At 55.0% G+C, this 19337-nt stretch overlaps 1 protein-coding gene across 2 annotated transcripts; it reads left to right on the top strand.

The window, feature by feature from the left end:
* The first annotated feature begins 7823 nt into the window (after positions 1-7823).
* On the top strand, positions 7824-16440 carry ZNF853 (zinc finger protein 853). Of its 2 annotated transcripts, none has more exons than XM_045387887.2 (3): positions 7824-8407; positions 9402-9519; positions 13214-16440. In XM_045387887.2, exons 1-3 carry the CDS (start codon positions 8396-8398, stop codon positions 15118-15120), a joined length of 2037 nt encoding a protein of 678 aa, XP_045243822.1. In that variant the 5' UTR covers positions 7824-8395; the 3' UTR covers positions 15121-16440. The 2 variants fall into 2 exon arrangements, with proteins under 2 accessions (XP_045243822.1, XP_045243823.1); XM_045387888.2 differs by having other exon boundaries at positions 9397-9519.
* The last annotated feature ends 2897 nt before the right edge of the window (positions 16441-19337 follow it).

Genomic DNA, 19337 nt, shown 5'->3' with positions numbered 1-19337 from the left:
GACTACAAGTGTGCACCACAACGCCCTGCTAATTTTTTGGGTTTTTTTTTACAGAGATGGGGTCTTGCTAGGTTGCCCAGGCTGACTTTGAATACTTGACCTCAAGCTATCTGCCCACCGTGGCCTCCCAAAGTGCTGGGGTTACAGGCCTAACCCACTGCACCTGGCCTGCTTCCCAATCTCATGGTCATGGTAGTTTTTAGTCATTTCTTTTTATGGAAACAGCTTGGACACCCATGTCCCCAGCTAAGCCAGGCAGCTGAGGTCAGCAGGCATAGAGCACTCCCGATCTTTTTTTTTTTTTTTGAGGCGGAGTCTCACTCTGTCAGTCAGGCTGGAGTGCAGTGGCGCAATCTCAGCTCGCTGCAAGCTCTACCTCGAGGGGTCACGCCATTCTCCTGCCTCAGCCTCCTGAGTAGCTGGGACTACAGGCGCCCGCCACCACGCCTGGCTAATTTTTTTTGTATTTTTAGTAGAGACGGGGTTTCACAGTGGTGTCGATCTCCTGACCTTGTGATCCGCCCACCTCGTCTTCCCAAAGTGCTGGGATTACAGGCGTGAGCCACCGTGCCCCACCTTTTTTTTTTTTTTTTTTAGACAGGGTTGCACTCTGTCACACAGGCTGGAGTGCAGTGGTGTGATCTCAGTTCACTGCAACCTCTGCCTCCCAGGTTCAAGTGATTCTCCTGCCTCAGCCTCCCAAGTAGCTGGGATTACAGGCGCCCACCATCACGCCCGGCTAATTTTTGTATTTTTAGTAGAGACAGGGTTTCGCCATGTTGGCCAGGCTGGTCTCAAACTCCCAACCTCAGGTGATCCACCTGCCTCGGCCTCCCAAAGTGTTGGGATTACAGGCGTGAGCCACTGCGCCCAGCCTGCTTCTGGTCTATTTGCTTTGGGTCACATTTCTTCCCTCAGGTACAAAACAGCCCTCAGGGATCTTTTTCCTACTGAAAAGGGAAGGTGTCTGCTTGGAGTCCTCCCTTAATGGACTGCAGGAGGAAGCAAACATCAGGAACTATGTCACTGGCTCTCCTAGCCTGAAGTGAGAGATGGAAACTGCAAACATGGAGCATTAAAAGATGGAGCTTACCTTGCAGGGATGAAATTTAACCTGGGGCTGGGCACAGTGCCTCACACTTGTAATCCCGGCACTTTGGGAGGCCAAGGTGGGCGGATCACTTGCGGCTAGTAGTTCGAGACCAGCCTGAGCAACATGATGAAATTCTGTCTCTGCTAAAAATACAAAAATTAGCTGGACGTGATGGTGGGCGCCTGCAAAATCCCAGCTACTCAGGAGACTGGGGCAGGAGAATCGCTTGAACCCAGGAGGTGGAGGCTGCAGTGAGCCAAGGTTGTGTCACTGCATGGTAGCCTGGGTGACAGTGAAATTCTGTCTCAGAAAACAAAAACAGAAAAATGGCTGGGCGCGGTGGCTCACGCCTGTAATCCCAGCACTGTGGGAGGCCAAGGTGGGCAGATCACCTGAGGTCAGGAGTTCAAGACCAGCCTGGCCAACATGGTGAAACCCTGTCTCTACTGAAAGTACAAAAATTAGCCAGGTGTGGTGGTGTGCACCTGTAATCCCAGCTACTTAGGAGGCTGAGGCAGGAGAAATGCTTGAACCCCAATTGCTTCTTGTTGTTCTGACACAGAGTCTCACTCTATCACCAGGCTGGAGTGCAGTGGTGTGATCTTGGCCCACTGCAACCTCCACCTTCCAGGTTCAAGTGATTCTCCTGCCTCAGCCTACCAAGTAGCTGGGACTACAGGTGCCCGCCACCACGTCAAGCTAATTTTTGTATTTTTAGTAGAGACGGGGTTTCACCATGTTGGCCAGGATGGTCTCGATCTCTTGACCTCGGACTGAGGTGATCCGTCCACCTCGGCCTCCCAAACTGCTGGGATTACAGGCGTGAGCCACCAGGCCTGGCTGATTATTTTCGTGCAATGTACTTCCCTGTCCTGGAACATTTTATGGCATTTATTAGGTATTTGACCTGAAGAGTAACACCTGACATTTGCACACTAGGTCACTGCCAATGCATGCTTCTGTTTTTTAAAATTTTATTATTTTTATTTTCCTGTTTGTTCTATTCAGAGAATGCAAGTATTTCTAGGGAAGGACACTTGAGAAGGTGCTCCATCAAAATGAAGGGCAGCATCATCGATGCTCACTGGAGCATTAATCTCGGTGTGTCTCCCTAGTCTGCTGCTCCTCCCCAGAACAGAATCCAAACCTTTTCCATCATCTCCAGGAGGAGACAAACTTCCTGCCACCCCACAGCTGCCGTCTGGGAGCAGCTCTGTCTTACTCCACTCCTTTTCAAGGCACCTGCTCCTGGCCCACCAGCTTTTCCTCTCAGGCTCAAAGAATCAAGAATCAAAATGGTACTGGACTTCTCCACTAGCAGCTCTGGAAGCTAAAAGACAAACTGTTTGTTAATCACACCATGGCACTCCAGCCTAGGAGATAGAGTGAGACTCTGTCTCAGAAAAAAAAAAACGCAAAAAAATTGTCTTTAACATTCTGAGGGGAAACAATTACCAATCTATAATCCATAGCCAATCTAATGTGAGAATAAAGACTTTGGCCAAGCACCATGGCTCACACCTGTAATTCCAGCACTTTGAAAAGCTGAGGCCGGGCGTGGTGGCTCACGCCTGTAATCCCAGCACTTTGGGAGGCCGAGGTGGGCGGATCACAAGGTCAGGAGATCGAGACCATGGTGAAACCCCGTCTCTACTAAAAATAGAAAAAATTAGCCGGGCGCAGGGGCGGGCGCCTGTAGTCCCAGCTACTCGGGAGGCTGAGGCAGGAGAATGGCGTGAACCCGGGAGGCGGAGCTTGCAGTGAGCCGAGATTGCGCCACTGCACTCCAGCCTGGGCGACAGAGCGAGACTCCGTCTCAAAAAAGAAAAAGAAAAGCTGAGACAGGGCTGGGCGCAATGGCTCACACCTGTAATCCCAGCACTTTGGGAGGCCAAGGCGGGCGGATCACAGGTTCAGGAGTTCAAGACCAGCCTGATCAATGTGGCAAAATCCCATCTCTACTAAAAATACAAAAATTAGCTGGGTGTGGTGGCAGGCACCTGTAATCCCAGCTATGCAGGAAGGTGAGGCAGGAGAATCACTTAAACCTGGGAGGTGGAGGGTGCAGTGAGCTGAGATTGTGCCACTGCACTCCAGCCTGGGCAATAGAGCAAGACTGTCTCAAAAAAAGAAAAGAAAAGCTGAGACAGGAAGATCACTTGAGCCCAGGAGTTCGAGGCTGCAATGAGCCATGGTGGCACCACTGCATTCCAGCCTGGGTAACAGAGCAAGACCCTGACTCAAAAAATAAAATATAAGAGACAGACATGGTGTGAGAACAGGGATTAGTGTGAGGCTAACAAAGGCAAATCCCGGAAAGATGGTGATGGGGGGTCCCAGGTTGACAGCCAGCAGCAGCCTGGACAGCATCCTGCCCAGTGTGGATCTGCGGAGAGGAAACCCCTGAAGAAATGCCCTAAGGAAACAGTGAAGCAAATACTTTCCTGACCAGATTGACTAGGTGGAAAGTTGAGTTGGAAGGTATTTATAGCTCCAAAGGAAGATGTGGGAAGGCTTACTAAAAGATTCTAGGCCGGGCGCTAATCCCAGCACTTTGGGAGGCTGAGACGGGCGGATCATGAGGTCAGAAGATCGAGACCATCCTGGCTAACATGGTGAAACCCCATCTCTACTAAAAAATACAAAAAAAAAAAAAACTAGCCGGGCGAGGTGGCGGGCGCCTGTAGTCCCAGGTACTCGGGAGGCTGAGGCAGGAGAATGGCGTAAATCTGGGAGGCAGAGCTTGCAGTGAGCCGAGATCTGGCCACTGCACTCCAGCCTGGGTGACAGAGCGAGACTCCGTCTCAAAAAAAAAAAAAAAAAAAAAAAAAGATTCTAGCTGGGGCCAGGCATGCTGGCTCGTGCCTATAATTCCTGCTCTTTGGAAGGCTGAGGAGGGTGGATCACTTGAGGTCAGGAATTTGAGATCAGCCTGGCCAACATGGTGAAACCCCGTCTACTAAAAATACAAAAGTTAGCCAGGTGTGATGGCACATGCCTGTAGTCCCAGCTACCGGGGAGGCTAAGGGAGGAGAATCACTTGAACCTGGGAGGCAGAGGTTACAGTGAGCTGAGATTGTCCCACTGCACTCCAGCCTGGGTGACAGAGCAAAACTCCATCTCTAAATCAATCAGTCAATCAATAAAATAGCCGGGTGCAGTAGCTCATGTCTGTTAATCCCGGCACTTTGGGAGGCTGAGGTGGGAGGATTGCTTGAGGCCAGGAGTTCAAGACGAAGCTGGGCAACATAGGGAGACCTCATCTCAACAAAAGAATAAATTAGCCAGGTGTGGTGGTGCATCCCTGTAGTCCTAGGTACTTGGGAGGCTGAGGTGGGAGGATCACCTGAGCCTGGGAAGTTGAGGCTGCAGTGAGCTGTGATTGTGCCACTGCACTCCAGCCTGGGCAATGGGAGTGAGACCCTGTCTCAAAAACAAACAGCAACAAAAAGCTCAGTGGGAGGAACTGTTTGTGGACATGGTGGGATACCTCTCTGGTGCACAGGTGAGCAACGAGCGGGAGGGAGGGGAGCAGAGCCTGCAAGGTGTCAGAGAAGGAGCCAAGAGGAAGGGGAACCAAGGTGTTTCTCCCTGGACAGCATGGCTGAAGTGTCCAACGCTGTCCAGAGGCCAAACATGATGAGGGTTTAGTGACATGGACGTTGCTGGTGATATCATGGGAAGTTGCCTGGCTGCGGTGAGGCCAGGTCAGAGAGGAGAAGGAGGGATGGGCAGATGGGGATATGGCAAAGGAAGGTTGACTGTCAAGGGCAGGAAGGAGAAGTGGGTAGCTCTTTTATATTTTACATAGTCTTTTTTTTTTTTTTTGAGATGGAGTCTCACAGTGTCACCACGCTGGAGTGCGGTGGTGTGATCTTGGCTCACTGCAACCTCCGCCTTCTGGGCTCAAGCGATTCTACTGCCTCAGCCTCCCGAGTAGCTGGGACTACAGGCATGCGCCACCACACCCAACTGTGTGTGTATATATATATATATGTGTGTGTGTGTGTGTGTGTGTGTGTGTGTATATATGTATATATATATAGTATTTTTATTAGAAACAGGGTTTCACCATGTTGACCAGGATGGTCTCTATCTCTGGACCTCATGATTCGCCCACGTTGGCCTCCCAAAATGCTGGGATTACAGGCATGAGCCACCGCGCCTGGCCAGTAGAGTCTTGCTCTGTCGCCCAGGCTGGAGTGCAGTGGCTTGATCATGCCTCACTGCAGCCTCCAAAGCCAGGGCTCACATGATCCTCCTGCCTTGGCTTCCTGAAGTGCCACTGCGTAAGCATAAGCCACTGCACCTGGCCAGGGTAGCATGTTTTTAAGATGGGAGAGCCCTGAGGATGTGTAAATCCTATCAGAAAGAAGCCAGCTTAAAGACCTGAGCGGGGAGGGGCCCCTCAGGGCATGAGGCCTTGCAGGAGGCTAGAGGAGGCAGGTACACACCTGCTCTGATCTTATACTCCTGGCCATATCCTCCTCACCCTATCTGCTCATCCTTATCCTGCTTAGCAGGCTGCCATCTCAACTTCACAGATGCAAGGCAGTCATTTACCTGCAGTTACCTGGCTGCAAAAAGGTCCCATGACCCTAGATGACTCTGTCTCCAAAGCCAGGTTCTTACTGCACTTTTTCTAGCCTGGGGCGGAAGCCACCAGAGTGCAGCCTTTTCAAGCAAGGGCCAGAGGGGAAGCCTCAAACTCCAGTGCCTGCGGGGGCCAGAGAGATTCCAAAAACAGGACAAGGTGGCCACCTGTGCCACAGCAGTGTGAGCCCAGGAACAGGAGGAAGGGAGGGGGCGGTGCACCCTGAGGGCTCTTGTCCCCCCGCCAGGGGGGCATTCCTGCTGCACCCCAGGAGCAATCTTTGTCACCAGATCTTTTTTTTTTTTTTTTTTTTTTGAGACGGAGTCTCGCTCTGTCGCCCAGGCTGGGGTGCAGTGGCCAGATCTCAGCTCACTGCAAGCTCCGCCTCCCGGGTTCCCGCCATTCTCCTGCCTCAGCCTCCTGAGTAGCTGGGACTACAGGCGCCCGCCACCTCGCCCGGCTAGTTTTTTGTACTTTTTAGTAGAGACGGGGTTTCACCGTGTTAGCCAGGATGGTCTCGATCTCCTGACCTCGTGATCCGCCCGTCTCGGCCTCCCAAAGTGCTGGGATTACAGGCTTGAGCCACCGCGCCCGGCCAGTCACCAGATCTTTCGTTTTTTTGTTTTTGTTTGCCTGTTTTTGGTTTTTGAGATGGAGTTGCACTCTTGTTGCCCAGGCTGGAGTGCAATGGCGTGATCTAGGCTCACCGCAACCTCCACCTCCCAGACTCAAGCAATTCTCCTGCCTCAGTCTCCCGAGTAGCTGGGGTTACAGGCACGTGCCACCACACCCGGCTAATTTTGTATCTTTAGTACAGATGGAGTTTCTCCATGTTGGTCAGGCTGGTCTCCAACTCTCGACCTCAGGTGATCCACCTGCCTCGGCCTCCCAAAGTGCTGGGATTACAGGCGTGAGCCAGCGCGCCCAGCATGTGTGCTTGTTTTTAGATGGAGACAGGGTCTCGCTCTGTCACCCAGGCTAGGGTGCAGTGGAGCGATCATAGCTCACTGCAGCCTCGACCTCCTCCTGGGCTCAAGTGATCCACCCACCTTGGCCTCCCAAGTAGTTGGGATTACAGGCTACTTTTTAGTAGCCGAGCTAATTTAAAAAAAACAAAAACAAAACATTTTATGTAGAGATGGGGTCTTGCTGTGTTGATCAGCCTGGTCTCAAACTACCAGCCTAAGTGATACTTCCGAAGTGCTGGGTTTACAGGCGTGAACTACCATGCCCTGCCCCCAGATCTCTGGGTTTTTCTAAAGAATTTGAGCATCCCAATGTGAATGTGAATTCTCCAGGTTAGAGAGGTTTGTGCCCCGAGGACAGGAAAGTTAGGTGGTGGAACATTAAGACAGGGTCAGGGAAGGCCTCCCTTGGAGAAGACCCCTGACCCAGGCAGGAATCCGCTTGCCAAGTCAGGAAGGAGGAGAGGAGAGGGTGGGGGAGGTGGGAGGCCTGACCACCAACCAGCCTTGTGGTCAGCGAAAGACCGCAGGGGCGCTGGGAGGGAGGATTCCAGCTCTGCCAGTTCTCCACGGTGGCCTCATTTGATCTATGCGGGTCACAGTCCCCGAACAGGGGGAGGAAGGCACACACTCCCTGCTGGCCTGCCCTCCCCAGCCCAGGGGTCCAGGAGGAGGGCTCCACGGTGCGCACCCGGGTGGCCTCTCCAGGGCCTGCTCAGGCCGGGCCCGGATGGCGCCTACTCCCTCTTCGAGTGCCATCGAATTGAGTGCTCATTAGCCACAATTTGCACCCCGGCAGGGGCTCCCCGAGGCCACGCCTGCCCTCTAGGGGGTGGCAGGGATCAGGCTGGGTACCCCCCACCCAGACACCCAAGCAGTGACAGTCGCCAACCGTGGCGCGCGGACACGCGCAGCAGGGATGCGGCACAGCGCGCGCTGCGCTGGGCACCGGCCGGCCCGGGACGCCCCAGGGGCCGCCGCATCGTGTCCCCTGGGCCGGGTGAGTGGCCGGGCCGGGAAGGGTTAAGCCCACCGAGCTGCGGCTGCCTAGAGCGGCGGCGGCGGCGGCGGCGGCGGCGGGGGCCGGGGCGCGGGGGCGCGGCGGGCGGGCAGGGGCGGGGGACAGGATGCGGATGCCGGGGGGACTTCCTGTGCCAACCCCCGCGCCCCCGCCCCCGGCCCGGCCAGCGGCCCGAACGGACGCACTCCCGGGCGGGCGGGCGAGCCCAGGGGGACCCGGCCTGGCCGCGGCGCCCGCCCCGCCCCCGCCCCCGCCCCGGCCACCGCGCGGCCCGGCAAAGGCCGCCCGCAGGCTCCGGGCACCTGTAGCCCCCGCGGACCCGCGTCGCCTGGCCGCCGCCGACCCCAGGCGGAGCCACCCCGTGGTGCCGACCCCGGGCGCCGGCCTGGATCCCGCTGCCTGCGATGGTCCCGGGGGGCCGGCCCTGAGCCCCGCGCGGGATTCGGGGCGCTGCCTCCCGCCCCGACCCCTGCCGGAGAGTCTCCACCAACTTCTGCTCGGCCGCTCCTCTCGGCCCCTTCCCTTGGCCCAGGGCGACCTAGGCAGCCCAGACGGCGTGGACGCTCCGGAGTGCCCAGAAAGTCCCCGGGGTGGCCCTGCGCGTCCCGGCTCTTTCTGGATGGAGGTGCCTCCGGAATGAGCCGGCTGCACGCCGTGGCCTTCACCTCGCAGCCTCTGCTGACCACACCTCCCTAGTGCAGAGGCTGCCCCGGGAGCAGGAAATGCTCCACCAGGTGAGGCCCAGGGGATCGTTGGCGCTGGACCACCGGGGACGCGTCCCTTGAGAGAGTTTGGACTGGATGGCGCAAGTCGGCCTGTTTAGGGGAGAGGGGCCCGTTCTGCACGGGCCAGGGTGGACCCTCAGGGGCGCCTGGGCACAGGGCCAGGCCATGGGTGACAGTGCTCTGGACACCTGCCTTGCCTGGGAGCTGGGGTAGCAGCTGACACACGTGGCCTGCTGGTGGCCTTCTCAGAGCAGGCCAGGAAGGCAATAGAATGGAAGGGGCCAGGCGCGGTGGCTCACTCAACCAACACTTTGGGAGGCCAAGACAGGAGGATCACCTGAGGCCAGGAGTTCGAGACCAGCCTTGGGCAACATCGTCCACAATATAAAAAAAACCATAAAAATTAGCTGGGTGTGATGGCGCACACCTGTAGCCCCAGCTACTCGGTAGGCTGAGGCAGGAGAATCGCTTCAACCAGGGAGACGGAGGTTGCAGTGAGCCAAGATCGCTGCAGTGAGCCAAGATCGCTGTACTCCAGCCTGGGCGACAGAATGAGACTCTGTCTCAAAAAAACAAACTATTAAAAAGGAGGCAGGAAGGATGTTGATGGACAGTCACTCTTAGGCCCCAGAGCTCCCCACTCTAAATGTCCCTTTGGTGACTCTAGCTTTCCTCCCTTGTGAAGGGCTGACACCCACAGTTGTGTCTCAGTGGGGCTACCCCACTCTCTATCCCCCTGTGAAAAGTCAGGAGAGGCAGCTCTGCCTCTGTGCAGGTGACAGCCTCCGTTGCTGGCTGCCACCTCCCCAGCCCTGAACCTCCGGGCCGCCGGCACTCCCGGTTCCCCACTGCGGCCTGGAAAGTCCTGTAGTTGCAGCAGGGGTGGAACTGACCACTCTAGGTGGCCTGAGGCAGAGGTGGAGGGCCTTTGGGGGCCTGTGGCACCTGGCAGGAGCTCAAAGCACTCCCGCCCATCTAAACCGCTTCCTTCCTTTCAGCACAGCCGACTCCCGGGAATCCGGGTCTGACCGCCAGGATGGAGGTGGGGCCAGCCACCGAGACCTTCGTGCTGGAACTTCGATGTCTTGAAGATGGGGGCCCAGGGCCTGACACCCTCTCAGGTGAGGGCCTGGGGGAATCCCTTGACAGAGCCCCATACCTGCCTGCCATGGCAGAAAGAGGCTCAAGAGTGGTGGGCAGCCTGCACAGACTCACACTAGCCAACCTCAGCTGCATTGAGTAACACCAGCAGCTCTGCCTTGAGATTTTCCAAGGTGGCTGTGTCAGGCAGGCTGAGGCCAGGCTGGTGAGGGGCTCCCCAGTCACCACATGAGTGCTGACTGGACTCACACTCACAGGTGCATGCTGGCTGGAACTCATTGCTGTGTTTCCTGGCAGCCAGGGGGCCTCCACCATCCTCACCACACCTGGCTCCAGCTCCTGAGTCAATTTCCACTCAATTTCCCAGATCCCATTCAAGTACTGCTAGGCACTCTTCCTCTGCCCCTCCTGCCCCGGATGTTGGCTCTGTGGCTTCCTTCCAAGACCTCTTCCTCTGGGACCCACTCTCGGCAAACCTTCTCTGGTGGCCACACTCATGAGAGCCAGTTTCCATTCTGTGCTTTAAGGGTGCTGAGTGAGGGCCTGGGGCAGGGCGGGACAGAGCTTGAAAAGGACCAAAGGAATTGAAGGGGTGGGATGGGGACGTGTGGAGTCAAAAAGGACCCTTCTGACCAGGCGTGGTGGTTCATTCCTGTAATCTCAGCACTTTGGGAGGCCAAGGCGGGCAGATCACTTGAAGCCAGGAATTTGAGACCAGCCTGGCCAACATGGTGAAACACCGTCTCTACTACAAATACAAAAATTAGCTGAGTGTGGTGGGTGCCTGCAATCCCAGCTACTCAGGAGGCTGAGGCAGAAGAATCACTTGAACCCAGGAGGCAGAGGTTGCAGTGAGCCAGGATCGTGCCACTGCACTCCAGCCTGGGCGACAGAGCTGGAGCAAGACTCTGTCTCAAAAAAAAGAAGAAGAAAGGAAGACCCTTCTGACTTGTACATTTAGCTGATGAAACTTTGAGAAGGTATAACATGTCAGACAACATTGAACTAGATGGTCACTAAAATGCCTTTGTTAAAAATGCTGAGGTCAGGCACAATGGCTCATGCCTGTAATCCCAGCACTTTGGGAGGCCGAGGCAGGTGGATCGCTTGAGCTCAGGAGTTCGAGACCAGCCTGTGCAACATGGCAAAACCCCATCTCTACAAAAAATTTAAAAAATTAGCTAGGCATGGTGGTGTATGCCTATAGTCCCAGCCACTTGGGAGGCTGAGATGGGAGGATCGCTTGAGCTTGGGAGATTGAGGCTACAGTGAGCTGAGATTGCACCACTGCACTCCAGCCTGGGCAACAAGAGTGAGACCCTGTTTCCAAAAAAAAAAAAAACCTGAAATTGCTGCCCCAGGGAGTCAGAGTGGCCTGTGGTCAAGACTGTGCCAGCAAAGAGGAGATTCACACAGGTACAATCTGTCTTGTTGCTCCCAGAAGGGGTGGGAGAAGGGAGTACCCCTTCTCCCACCAGTGGACTTGCTGGGGGGACAGTTTTCACCCTGTCTTCTCCCACCATGTGCTTCCCCCCAGCTGATGTGAATGTCTATGAAAAGCACACTCACGGATCCATTAGCCAAACCAAAGGTTATTAGGAATATTTTACTAGAGGAAATTATATGCATGTAGATCTCCCTTGGTGGAAATTTTTTTTTTTTTTTTTTTTTTTGAGACAGAGTCTTGCTCTGTTGCCCAGGCTGGAGTGTGGTGGCTGGATCTCGACTCACTGCAACCTCCACCTCCTGGGTTCAAGCAGTTCTCCAGTTCTCCTGCTGCAGCCTCCCGAGTAGCTGGGACTATAGGTGCATGCCACCATGCCCGGCTAATTTTTGTATTTTTAGTAGAGACAGGGTTTCACCATGTCCCTTGGTTCTTTTTTTGTTTGTTTTTGTTTTTTGTTTATTTGTTTTTGAGACGGAGTCTCGCTCTGTCACTGGGCTGGAGTGCAGTGGCATTATCTCAGCTCACTGCAACCTTCGCCTTTCAGGTTCAAGTGATTCCCCAGCCTCAGCCTCCCAAGTAGCTGGGACTACAGCGCACGCCACCACACCCGGATTTTTTGCATTTTATTAAAGATGGGGTTTCACCATGTTGGCCAGGATGGTCTCGATCTCCTGACCTCGTGATCCACTTGCCTCAACCTCCCAAAGTGCTAGGATTACACACACGAGCCAACGCGCCCAGCCATCCTTTGATTTTATTAAATTAACATATTCCTGGAAAAGTGGCCAGAAAGCATTGCCTTCCATTACAAAATGGAAAACATATGATGTTATAGGGAGAAGAGATATTGAAATCAGATTTGGGAATAGAAAATGCCTCCTCAGGTCACATATAGGAAGAAGAATTGAGATTTTCCAATAGCACAATAGTAATACTCAAAATGAGAAACTCATGGTGGACATGGTGTGGAAAGAGAAGCGTAGTAACGGAGTGGTGCTGTTTGCGCAGGGCCTCCCAGGTTTATGCCTCCCAAAGTGTTGGGATTACAGGCATGAGCCATCACGCCCAGCTTAGTTAGTCCTTTGTATTCAGGAATGACAATCTCAAACACTCCCAGTCTCCTTGGTATTTTTTGTTACTTTGCAAACCAATCCTAACCTGCAGAGAGAGGGAATTTTCAGGCACCTACCAGGTTCCAGGGACTATGCCAGGGCTCTCGTTGTACTGTTTAAGCAGATGGTGTGGGTATCACTGATCTATTTTATAGACAGGGCTGTGAGCCTGCAGGAGGTTGTACACCTGCCGACTGGTAGAGTTAGGTTCTGAACTGAGGACTTCCCGCCTGAAACTTAGTGGTCTCTTTGACACTTTGGTGATGTTGGGAAACTATTTGCGGTGACAATTCCAGGCAGCTTTATATAAATTATTTATTATTTACAGAGAAGGAGAGTTTTATTTATTTAAGGTGTGGCTGTAACTGAGGTCGGAGTTCAGCATGGGGTTGGTGGCTTGGCCATTGGAACCAACCCCATGCTGAACTGGTTCAGTGGTTTCTACTGGAGGGTGATTAAGCACAAGAGACTTCTCAGGATGGTCAGGGAGCCCCCGGCACCCCTGCTGGTGTCAGTGCCGAGAGCAGAGCATGGGCCCTGCGTAAAGGGAAGCTCCAAGGAGGGATCAGGGAGCTGGGGTCCAGAGGGAGGTCACCAGCAGTCCCTGGGCCTCCTTCCTTCCTTCCTTCCCCCCCTCTTTCCTTCCTTGTTTCCTTCGCTCTTTCTCTGTCTTTCTTTCGACATGGCCCAGGCTGGAGCACAGTGGTATGATCTCGGCTCACTGCAACCTCCACCTCCTGAGTTCAAGTGATTCTCCTGCCTCAGCCTCCTGAGTAGCTGGGATTACAGGCACCAGGCACCACACCTGGCTAATTTTTTGTATTTTTAGTAGAGACAGGCTTTCGCCATGTTGCCCAGGCTGGTTTCGAACTTCTGAGCGCAGGCAATCTGCCCACCTCGGCCTCTCAAAGTGCTGGGATTATAGGCATGAGCCACCATGCCCGGCCACCTGGGCACATTTCCAAGCCACCCCCAGCCCCTGCAGCATTTCAGTTTCTGCTGGGCTGCTATTGTTACTTGATCCAGCACTTTTGGGCTCCTGCTAAGAGTGTGTTAGTGTATCTTTGAGGGCAGGTAAGGGGCAGGTCCTGGGGTCTGGACCAGAGAGCTTCCTGTAGATCTTTCTCTCTTGGCTTCCTGCCATTTCTTCCACAGGTGGCAGTGGTGGGAGTGAGAGTCAGGAGGAGGAAGAGCCTCAGGAGGGGAGCAGCAGTCCACAGCGGCCAGCAGTCTTGGCCCCAGTGGGGGCCAGTGAAATCGCTGAGGAAACCCAGCCAGGACAACAGGAGTTGCAACTGCAGCAGTTAGAACAGCAGCCCAAACCGCAGCAACAGCCACAGCAGGAGCAACTGCAACAGCCGCAACCACACCTAGAACTGCAACAACAGCCGCAGCAGGACGGGCAACAACAGCTATCTCAACTACAGCAGGAAAAACACCAATCCATGCACCATCAGGAACTGAAACCTGAACTGCAGCTAACGCACCAGCAGCAACAGGTGCAGCCACAGCAAGTGCAAGAGCAACAGCTGTTACAGCAACAGCAGGAGCAGTTGCAACCACAGCAGGAGCCGTTACAGCCACAGCAGGAGCCATCACAGCCGCAGCAAGCACAAGAGCAACAGCTGTTGCAGCAGCAGGAACGGCTACAGCAGCAAGTGCAAGAGCAACAGCTGTTACAGCAACATCAGGAACAGTTACAACAGCAGCAGCTGCTACAACAGCAGGAACAATTACAGCAGCAACAGTTTCAACAGCAGCAGGAACAGCTACAGCAGCAGCAGCAGCAGCTACTGTTGCTGCAGCAGCAGGAACAGTTACAGCAGCAACTGTTGCAGCAGCAGCAGGCACAGTTACAGCAGCAACTGCTGGAACAGCAGCAGGCACAGTTACAGCAGCAGCTACTGCTGCAGCAGCAGGAACAATTAAAGCAGCAGCAGCAACAGCAGCTGTTGCAACAGCAGCAGGAACAATTGCAACAGCAACAACTGCAACCTCCTCCCCTGGAGCCTGAGGAGGAGGAAGAGGTGGAGCTGGAGCTCATGCCGGTGGACCTGGGGTCGGAGCAGGAGCTGGAGCAGCAGCGGCAGGAGTTGGAGCGGCAGCAGGAGCTGGAACGGCAGCAGGAGCAGCGGCAGCTGCAGCTCAAACTGCAGGAGCAGCTGCAGCAGCTGGAGCAACAGCTGGAGCAGCAGCAGCAGCTAGAGCAGCAGCAGCTGGAGCAGCAGGAGGTGCAGCTGGAGCTGACCCCGGTGGAGCTGGGCGCCCAGCAGCAGGAGGTGCAGCTGGAGCTGACCCCGGTGCAACCGGAGCTGCAGCTAGAACTGGTGCCAGCCGCAGGGGGTGGCGGAGCGGCAGTCCCCGGGGCTCCAGCCGCGGTCGTGGTGGCTCCCCCGGGCTACGTGGTGCTGCAGGAGCTCATGGTGCTGCCAGCCGTGGCAGCGCCGGCCGTGGTGGCCATCCCGGGCCCGGCAGGCAGCGCGGCGTTGACTCCCGCACGGCAGCGGCGGCGACGGCGCGCCCGGGACCGACCGACTATCTGCGGGGAATGCGGCAAGGGCTTCAGCCGCAGCACGGACCTGGTGCGCCACCAGGCCACGCACACGGGTGAGAGGCCACACCGCTGCGGCGAGTGCGGCAAGGGCTTCTCGCAGCACTCGAACCTGGTAACGCACCAGCGCATCCACACGGGTGAGAAACCCTACGCCTGCTCGTACTGCGCCAAGCGCTTCAGTGAGAGCTCGGCGCTCGTGCAGCACCAGCGCACGCACACTGGGGAGCGACCCTACGCCTGCGGGGACTGCGGCAAGCGCTTCAGTGTCTCCTCCAACCTGCTGCGCCACCGGCGCACGCACTCGGGCGAGCGGCCCTACGTGTGCGAGGACTGCGGCGAGCGCTTCCGACACAAGGTGCAGATCCGCCGCCACGAGCGCCAGCTGCACGGCGCGGGCCGCTCCAGGGGCCTCGGCCTGTTGCGCTCCTCGCGGCCCGCAGCCCTTGGTGGCCCAGCCCGTGCAGAGCAGGCCGCCACGGCCACTGCGCCCGCAGACAAGGCGCTGTGAGAGCCGCGATCGGGGCTGCCTGGCCAGGAGGGGACCCCCTATCCGCCTCCACCTGAAAAGCTCCTTGACCCGGGTTCATGGGCGCTGGAGGCATCCTGGAATATCCCTGGAATAAAAAGCTTCCACCATCATCATCATCATCATCTCCCAGATTCCCTGAGAAAATGCCAGGTTCACAGATTCACCGCCAGAAAAAAACCATCCGCCAAAACAGAAGTGGACTGGGACTGAAACAGCACGCGGGACACGTTTGTCTGCCCTTGGAGGGGCCTGCCAAAAATTTTCGCTCCGGGAAAACTGGACTTACTACGAACGAGGAAAAACTCCCAGTGGCGAGACGATTAATGACACTGGCCGAGGACTGGATACCCACCAGGGGATCAAAGACGTGGTGAGACACACATGGAAAAGCTTCGATCCTGGCGAAAATGATCCCAAGGAAAAATTCGGGGAAGAAGCAAACTTGTTTGCACTATGTAGAAACTGAGCAAGGCATTGAATCGTCCTCAGTGGCATTTGCCTTGAAAATACTTTCCAAGATGGAAATTCATCAGGGTGGGTATAATTCTGATGAAAACGCCTGTGTTCATCAACACAGGGTCAGAGCGCTCACGGGATCAATGTGCAAATCCAAGCCAGGAAGTCCTGCTCCGGGTGGAAGGTCAAACCTTCCCTCCAGGGAACCAGGGGGCTCCAGCGGGCATCGGAGGCAAGTTCTTGGCCTCTGCTGCCAGGTCCCCCAGTCCCCCCAGGCTGCATTAATGTCCTCTGGAATAAGAGCCTGTGGCTGAAGCAGAGGGCCTTCTGCTAGAGTTTTCCAGGGTCTGGAAGGAGGGTCCTCCAGAAGGAGCTCCGAGGTAGCCCCACTGTGGCCCCCTGGACTCCACCAGCTTCATGCTTCTCAGATACTACCCAGGGGCCGGCACTGGGAGTCCGGGGCAGATTTCTCCTGCACTAGGCTATGGGGGTTTGGAGGGCTGCCTGAGCAGACCCTGCGCCATGGCTGGGGCTGGGGGAAGAATGTCTGAGACAAGGTTTGGGAGCAATGCTCTTTACTACGTTTACCAAATCGTCTGGGGCAGGGGCTGTGAGCTGCAGCAGTTGCTGGTGCCTTGTGGGAAGGTGGGGCAGGGAGGACACTGCCCGTCACCTCTGTCCCCAGTCACTTCCTGCTTGACCTGACTCTTCACATGTGGCTGCTTAATTCCTGCCCCTCTCTCCCCAGCTGCTTCTCCTTTACTAACACACCTGCTACATTTTACACATGTGTTGGTAAGTGAGAAACAGAAACGAAAAATAAATTAAAATGCAGAAATACAATGTCCTTGTCTTGGTGTTTTCACCTCTGGGTTTTGTGTCTTCCATAGGGCTTGCTTTCTTTTCTTCCTTTCTTTCTTCCTTCTCTTCCCTTCCCTTCCTTTCCCTTGTCCCCCTTTTCTCCTTTCTTTCCTCTTTCCCCTTCCCTTCCTTTCCTTTTTTCTTTCTTTTCTTCTTCTTTTTTTTTTTTTTTTTTTTTTTTTTTTTTTTGAGACGGATTCTCGCTCTGTCGCCCAGCCTGGAGTTCAGTGGCCGGATCTCAGCTCACTGCAAGCTCCGCCTGCCGGGTTTACGCCATTCTCCCGCCTCAGCCTCCGGAGTAACTGGGACTACAGGCGCCCGCCACCTCGCCCGGCTAGTTTTTTGTATTTTTTAGTAGAGACGGGGTTTCACCGTGTTAGCCAGGATGGTCTCCATCTCCTGACCTCGTGATCCGCCCGTCTCGGCCTCCCAAAGTGCTGGGATTACAGGCTTGAGCCACTGCGCCCGGCCTTCTTCTTTTTTTTTTTTTTTAATGTTGTTTGGGCTGTTCTCAAACTCCTGAGCTCAACTGATTCTCCCAACTCAGCCTCCCAAAGCACTGGGATTACAGGCATGAGCCACCACACCTGGGTAATTTTTTTTTTTTTTTTTTGAGACGGAGTCTCACGCTGTTGCCCAGGCTCCTGGAGTGCAGTGGCGCGATCTCCGCTCACTGCAAGCTCCGCCTCCCGGGTTCCCGCCATTCTCCTGCCTCAGCCTCCTGAGTAGCTGGGACTACAGGCGCCCGCCACCGCGCCCGGCTAATTTTTTGTATTTTTAGTAGAGACGGGGTTTCACTGTGGTCTCGATCTCCTGACCTTGTGATCCGCCCGCCTCGGCCTCCCAAAGTGCTGGGATTACAGGCTTGAGCCACCGCGCCCGGCCCACACCTGGGTAATTTTTAATTTTTTTTTCTTTTTTCCTGTAGGGACAAGGTCTCACCCTTCCCCAGGCTGGTCTCAAACTCCCAGTCTCAAGCAGTCCTTCCACCTCAGCCTCCCAAACTGCAGGGAGTACAGGTGTGAGCCACTGTGCCTGGCCAAAGGATCATTTCTTTCTTTCTTTTTCTGAGAGAGGGTCTTGCTCTGTTGCCCAGGCTGGAGTGCAGTGGTTTGATCACTGCAGCCTCAAACTCCTGGGCTCAAGCAATTCTCCTACCTTAGCCTCCTGAGTAGCTGGGACTACAGGTACATGCCACAATGTCTGGCTACTTTTTTTTTTTTTTGAGATGGAGTCTCGCACCGTTGCCCAGGCTAGAATGCAGTGGCACAATCTCTGCTCACTGCAATCTCTGCCACCCGGGTTCAAGTGATTCTCCTGCCTCAGCCTCCTGAGTTGCTGAGATTACAGGCACCCACCACCACGTCTGGCTAATTTTTTTTATTTTTAGTAGAGATGGGGTTTCACTATGTTGGCCAGGCTGGTCTTGAACTCTTGACCTTGTGATCTGCCCGTCTTGGCCTCCCAAAGTTCTGGGATTACAGGCGTGAGCCCCTGCGCCCAGCCATGTCTGGCTAAGTTTTAATTTTGTTTTTAGAGATGGGGTCTCCACTGTGTCACCCAGGCTGTTGGGGTTCATTTCAAGGAAAATGTTCCTGGTTGCTCTCCAGCAAGGAACTTACTATTCAGGCCCATTACCCAATCCTGCTCACCCCAGACCAGACTTCCAGCCTGAGGCCCTTGGCTGGGTAATGGACTTATTCAGTGAGACCCTTATGGGAGGGCCAAGGACCCGAGGGTGGATGCTTGAGAAGGTCAGCTTTGGGATCCCAGCTTAGTAGTGGCTCACACCTATAATTCCAGCACTTTGGGAGTCTGAGGTGGGGGGATCACTAGAGGCCAGGAGGTTGAGACCAGCCTGGACAACATAGCAAGACTCCATCTCTACTAAAAACGGTACCACTTCACTTCGGTCTGGGAAACAGCAAGACCCTTTCCTTCTCCCCCACAAAATTCAGCCCAGCTGCAGTCTGGAGTGATGGTGCTGAGCTCGCCCTGCTGCACAGCCACTTGAAGGAGCGTCGTGAGGCCTGGAGTCTCCTCCCAGCCCTGAGAGTCCTTGATTCTTTTCTGTCTTTATTTATTTAGAGACTCTAATCTCTCTGTGTTGACCAGGCCGGAGTGCAGTGGCACGATCTCAGCTCACTGCGACCTCCGCCTCCCGGGTTCAAGCGATTCTCCTGCCTCAGCCTCCCCAGTAGCTGGGAATACAGGCACGCACCACCACTCCCGGCTAATTTTTGTATTATTTTTAGTAGAGACGGGGCTTTTGCCATGTTGGCCAGGATGGTGTCGAACTCCTGACCTCAACTAATGCACCCACCTCGGCCTCCGAAAGTGGTGGGATTACAGGCATGAGCCACCTTGCCCAGCCTTGCTGCATGGAGCCCCTTGATGCACCTGTGCAGAGAGCTGGATGCACCTGAGAATTACCTTCCCCAGGATGGCCCTGGACCCATTAAGACAGGCACAGGAGGAGAATGCAGTCTGAGCTTTCCTGTTTTTGTTCAGGGCGGCTCTGAGTTGTGACTCACACTCGAGTTTGCCTGTGGGATCCAATCAAAACATCCCTTGCACACACACACACATATATATGTATATATTATATATATATTTATATATATATATATATTTTTTTTTTTTTTTTTTTTGAGACGGAGTCTCGCTCTGTCGCCCAGGCTGGAGTGCAGTGGCGCGATCTCGGCTCACTGCAAGCTCCGCCTCCCGGGTTCATGCCATTCTCCTGCCTCAGCCTCCCGAGTAGCTGGGACTACAGGTGCCCACAACCGCGCCCGGCTAATTTTTTGTATTTTTAGTAGAGACGGGGTTTCACCGTGGCCTCGATCTCCTGACCTTGTGATCCGCCCGCCTCGGCCTCC

Source organism: Macaca fascicularis, chromosome 3 (assembly GCF_037993035.2).
Source record: "Macaca fascicularis isolate 582-1 chromosome 3, T2T-MFA8v1.1".
Taxonomy (NCBI): domain Eukaryota; kingdom Metazoa; phylum Chordata; class Mammalia; order Primates; family Cercopithecidae; genus Macaca; species Macaca fascicularis.
Note: the sequence above shows the minus strand (reverse complement) of the source record. Positions and strands in the feature narration are given on the sequence as shown.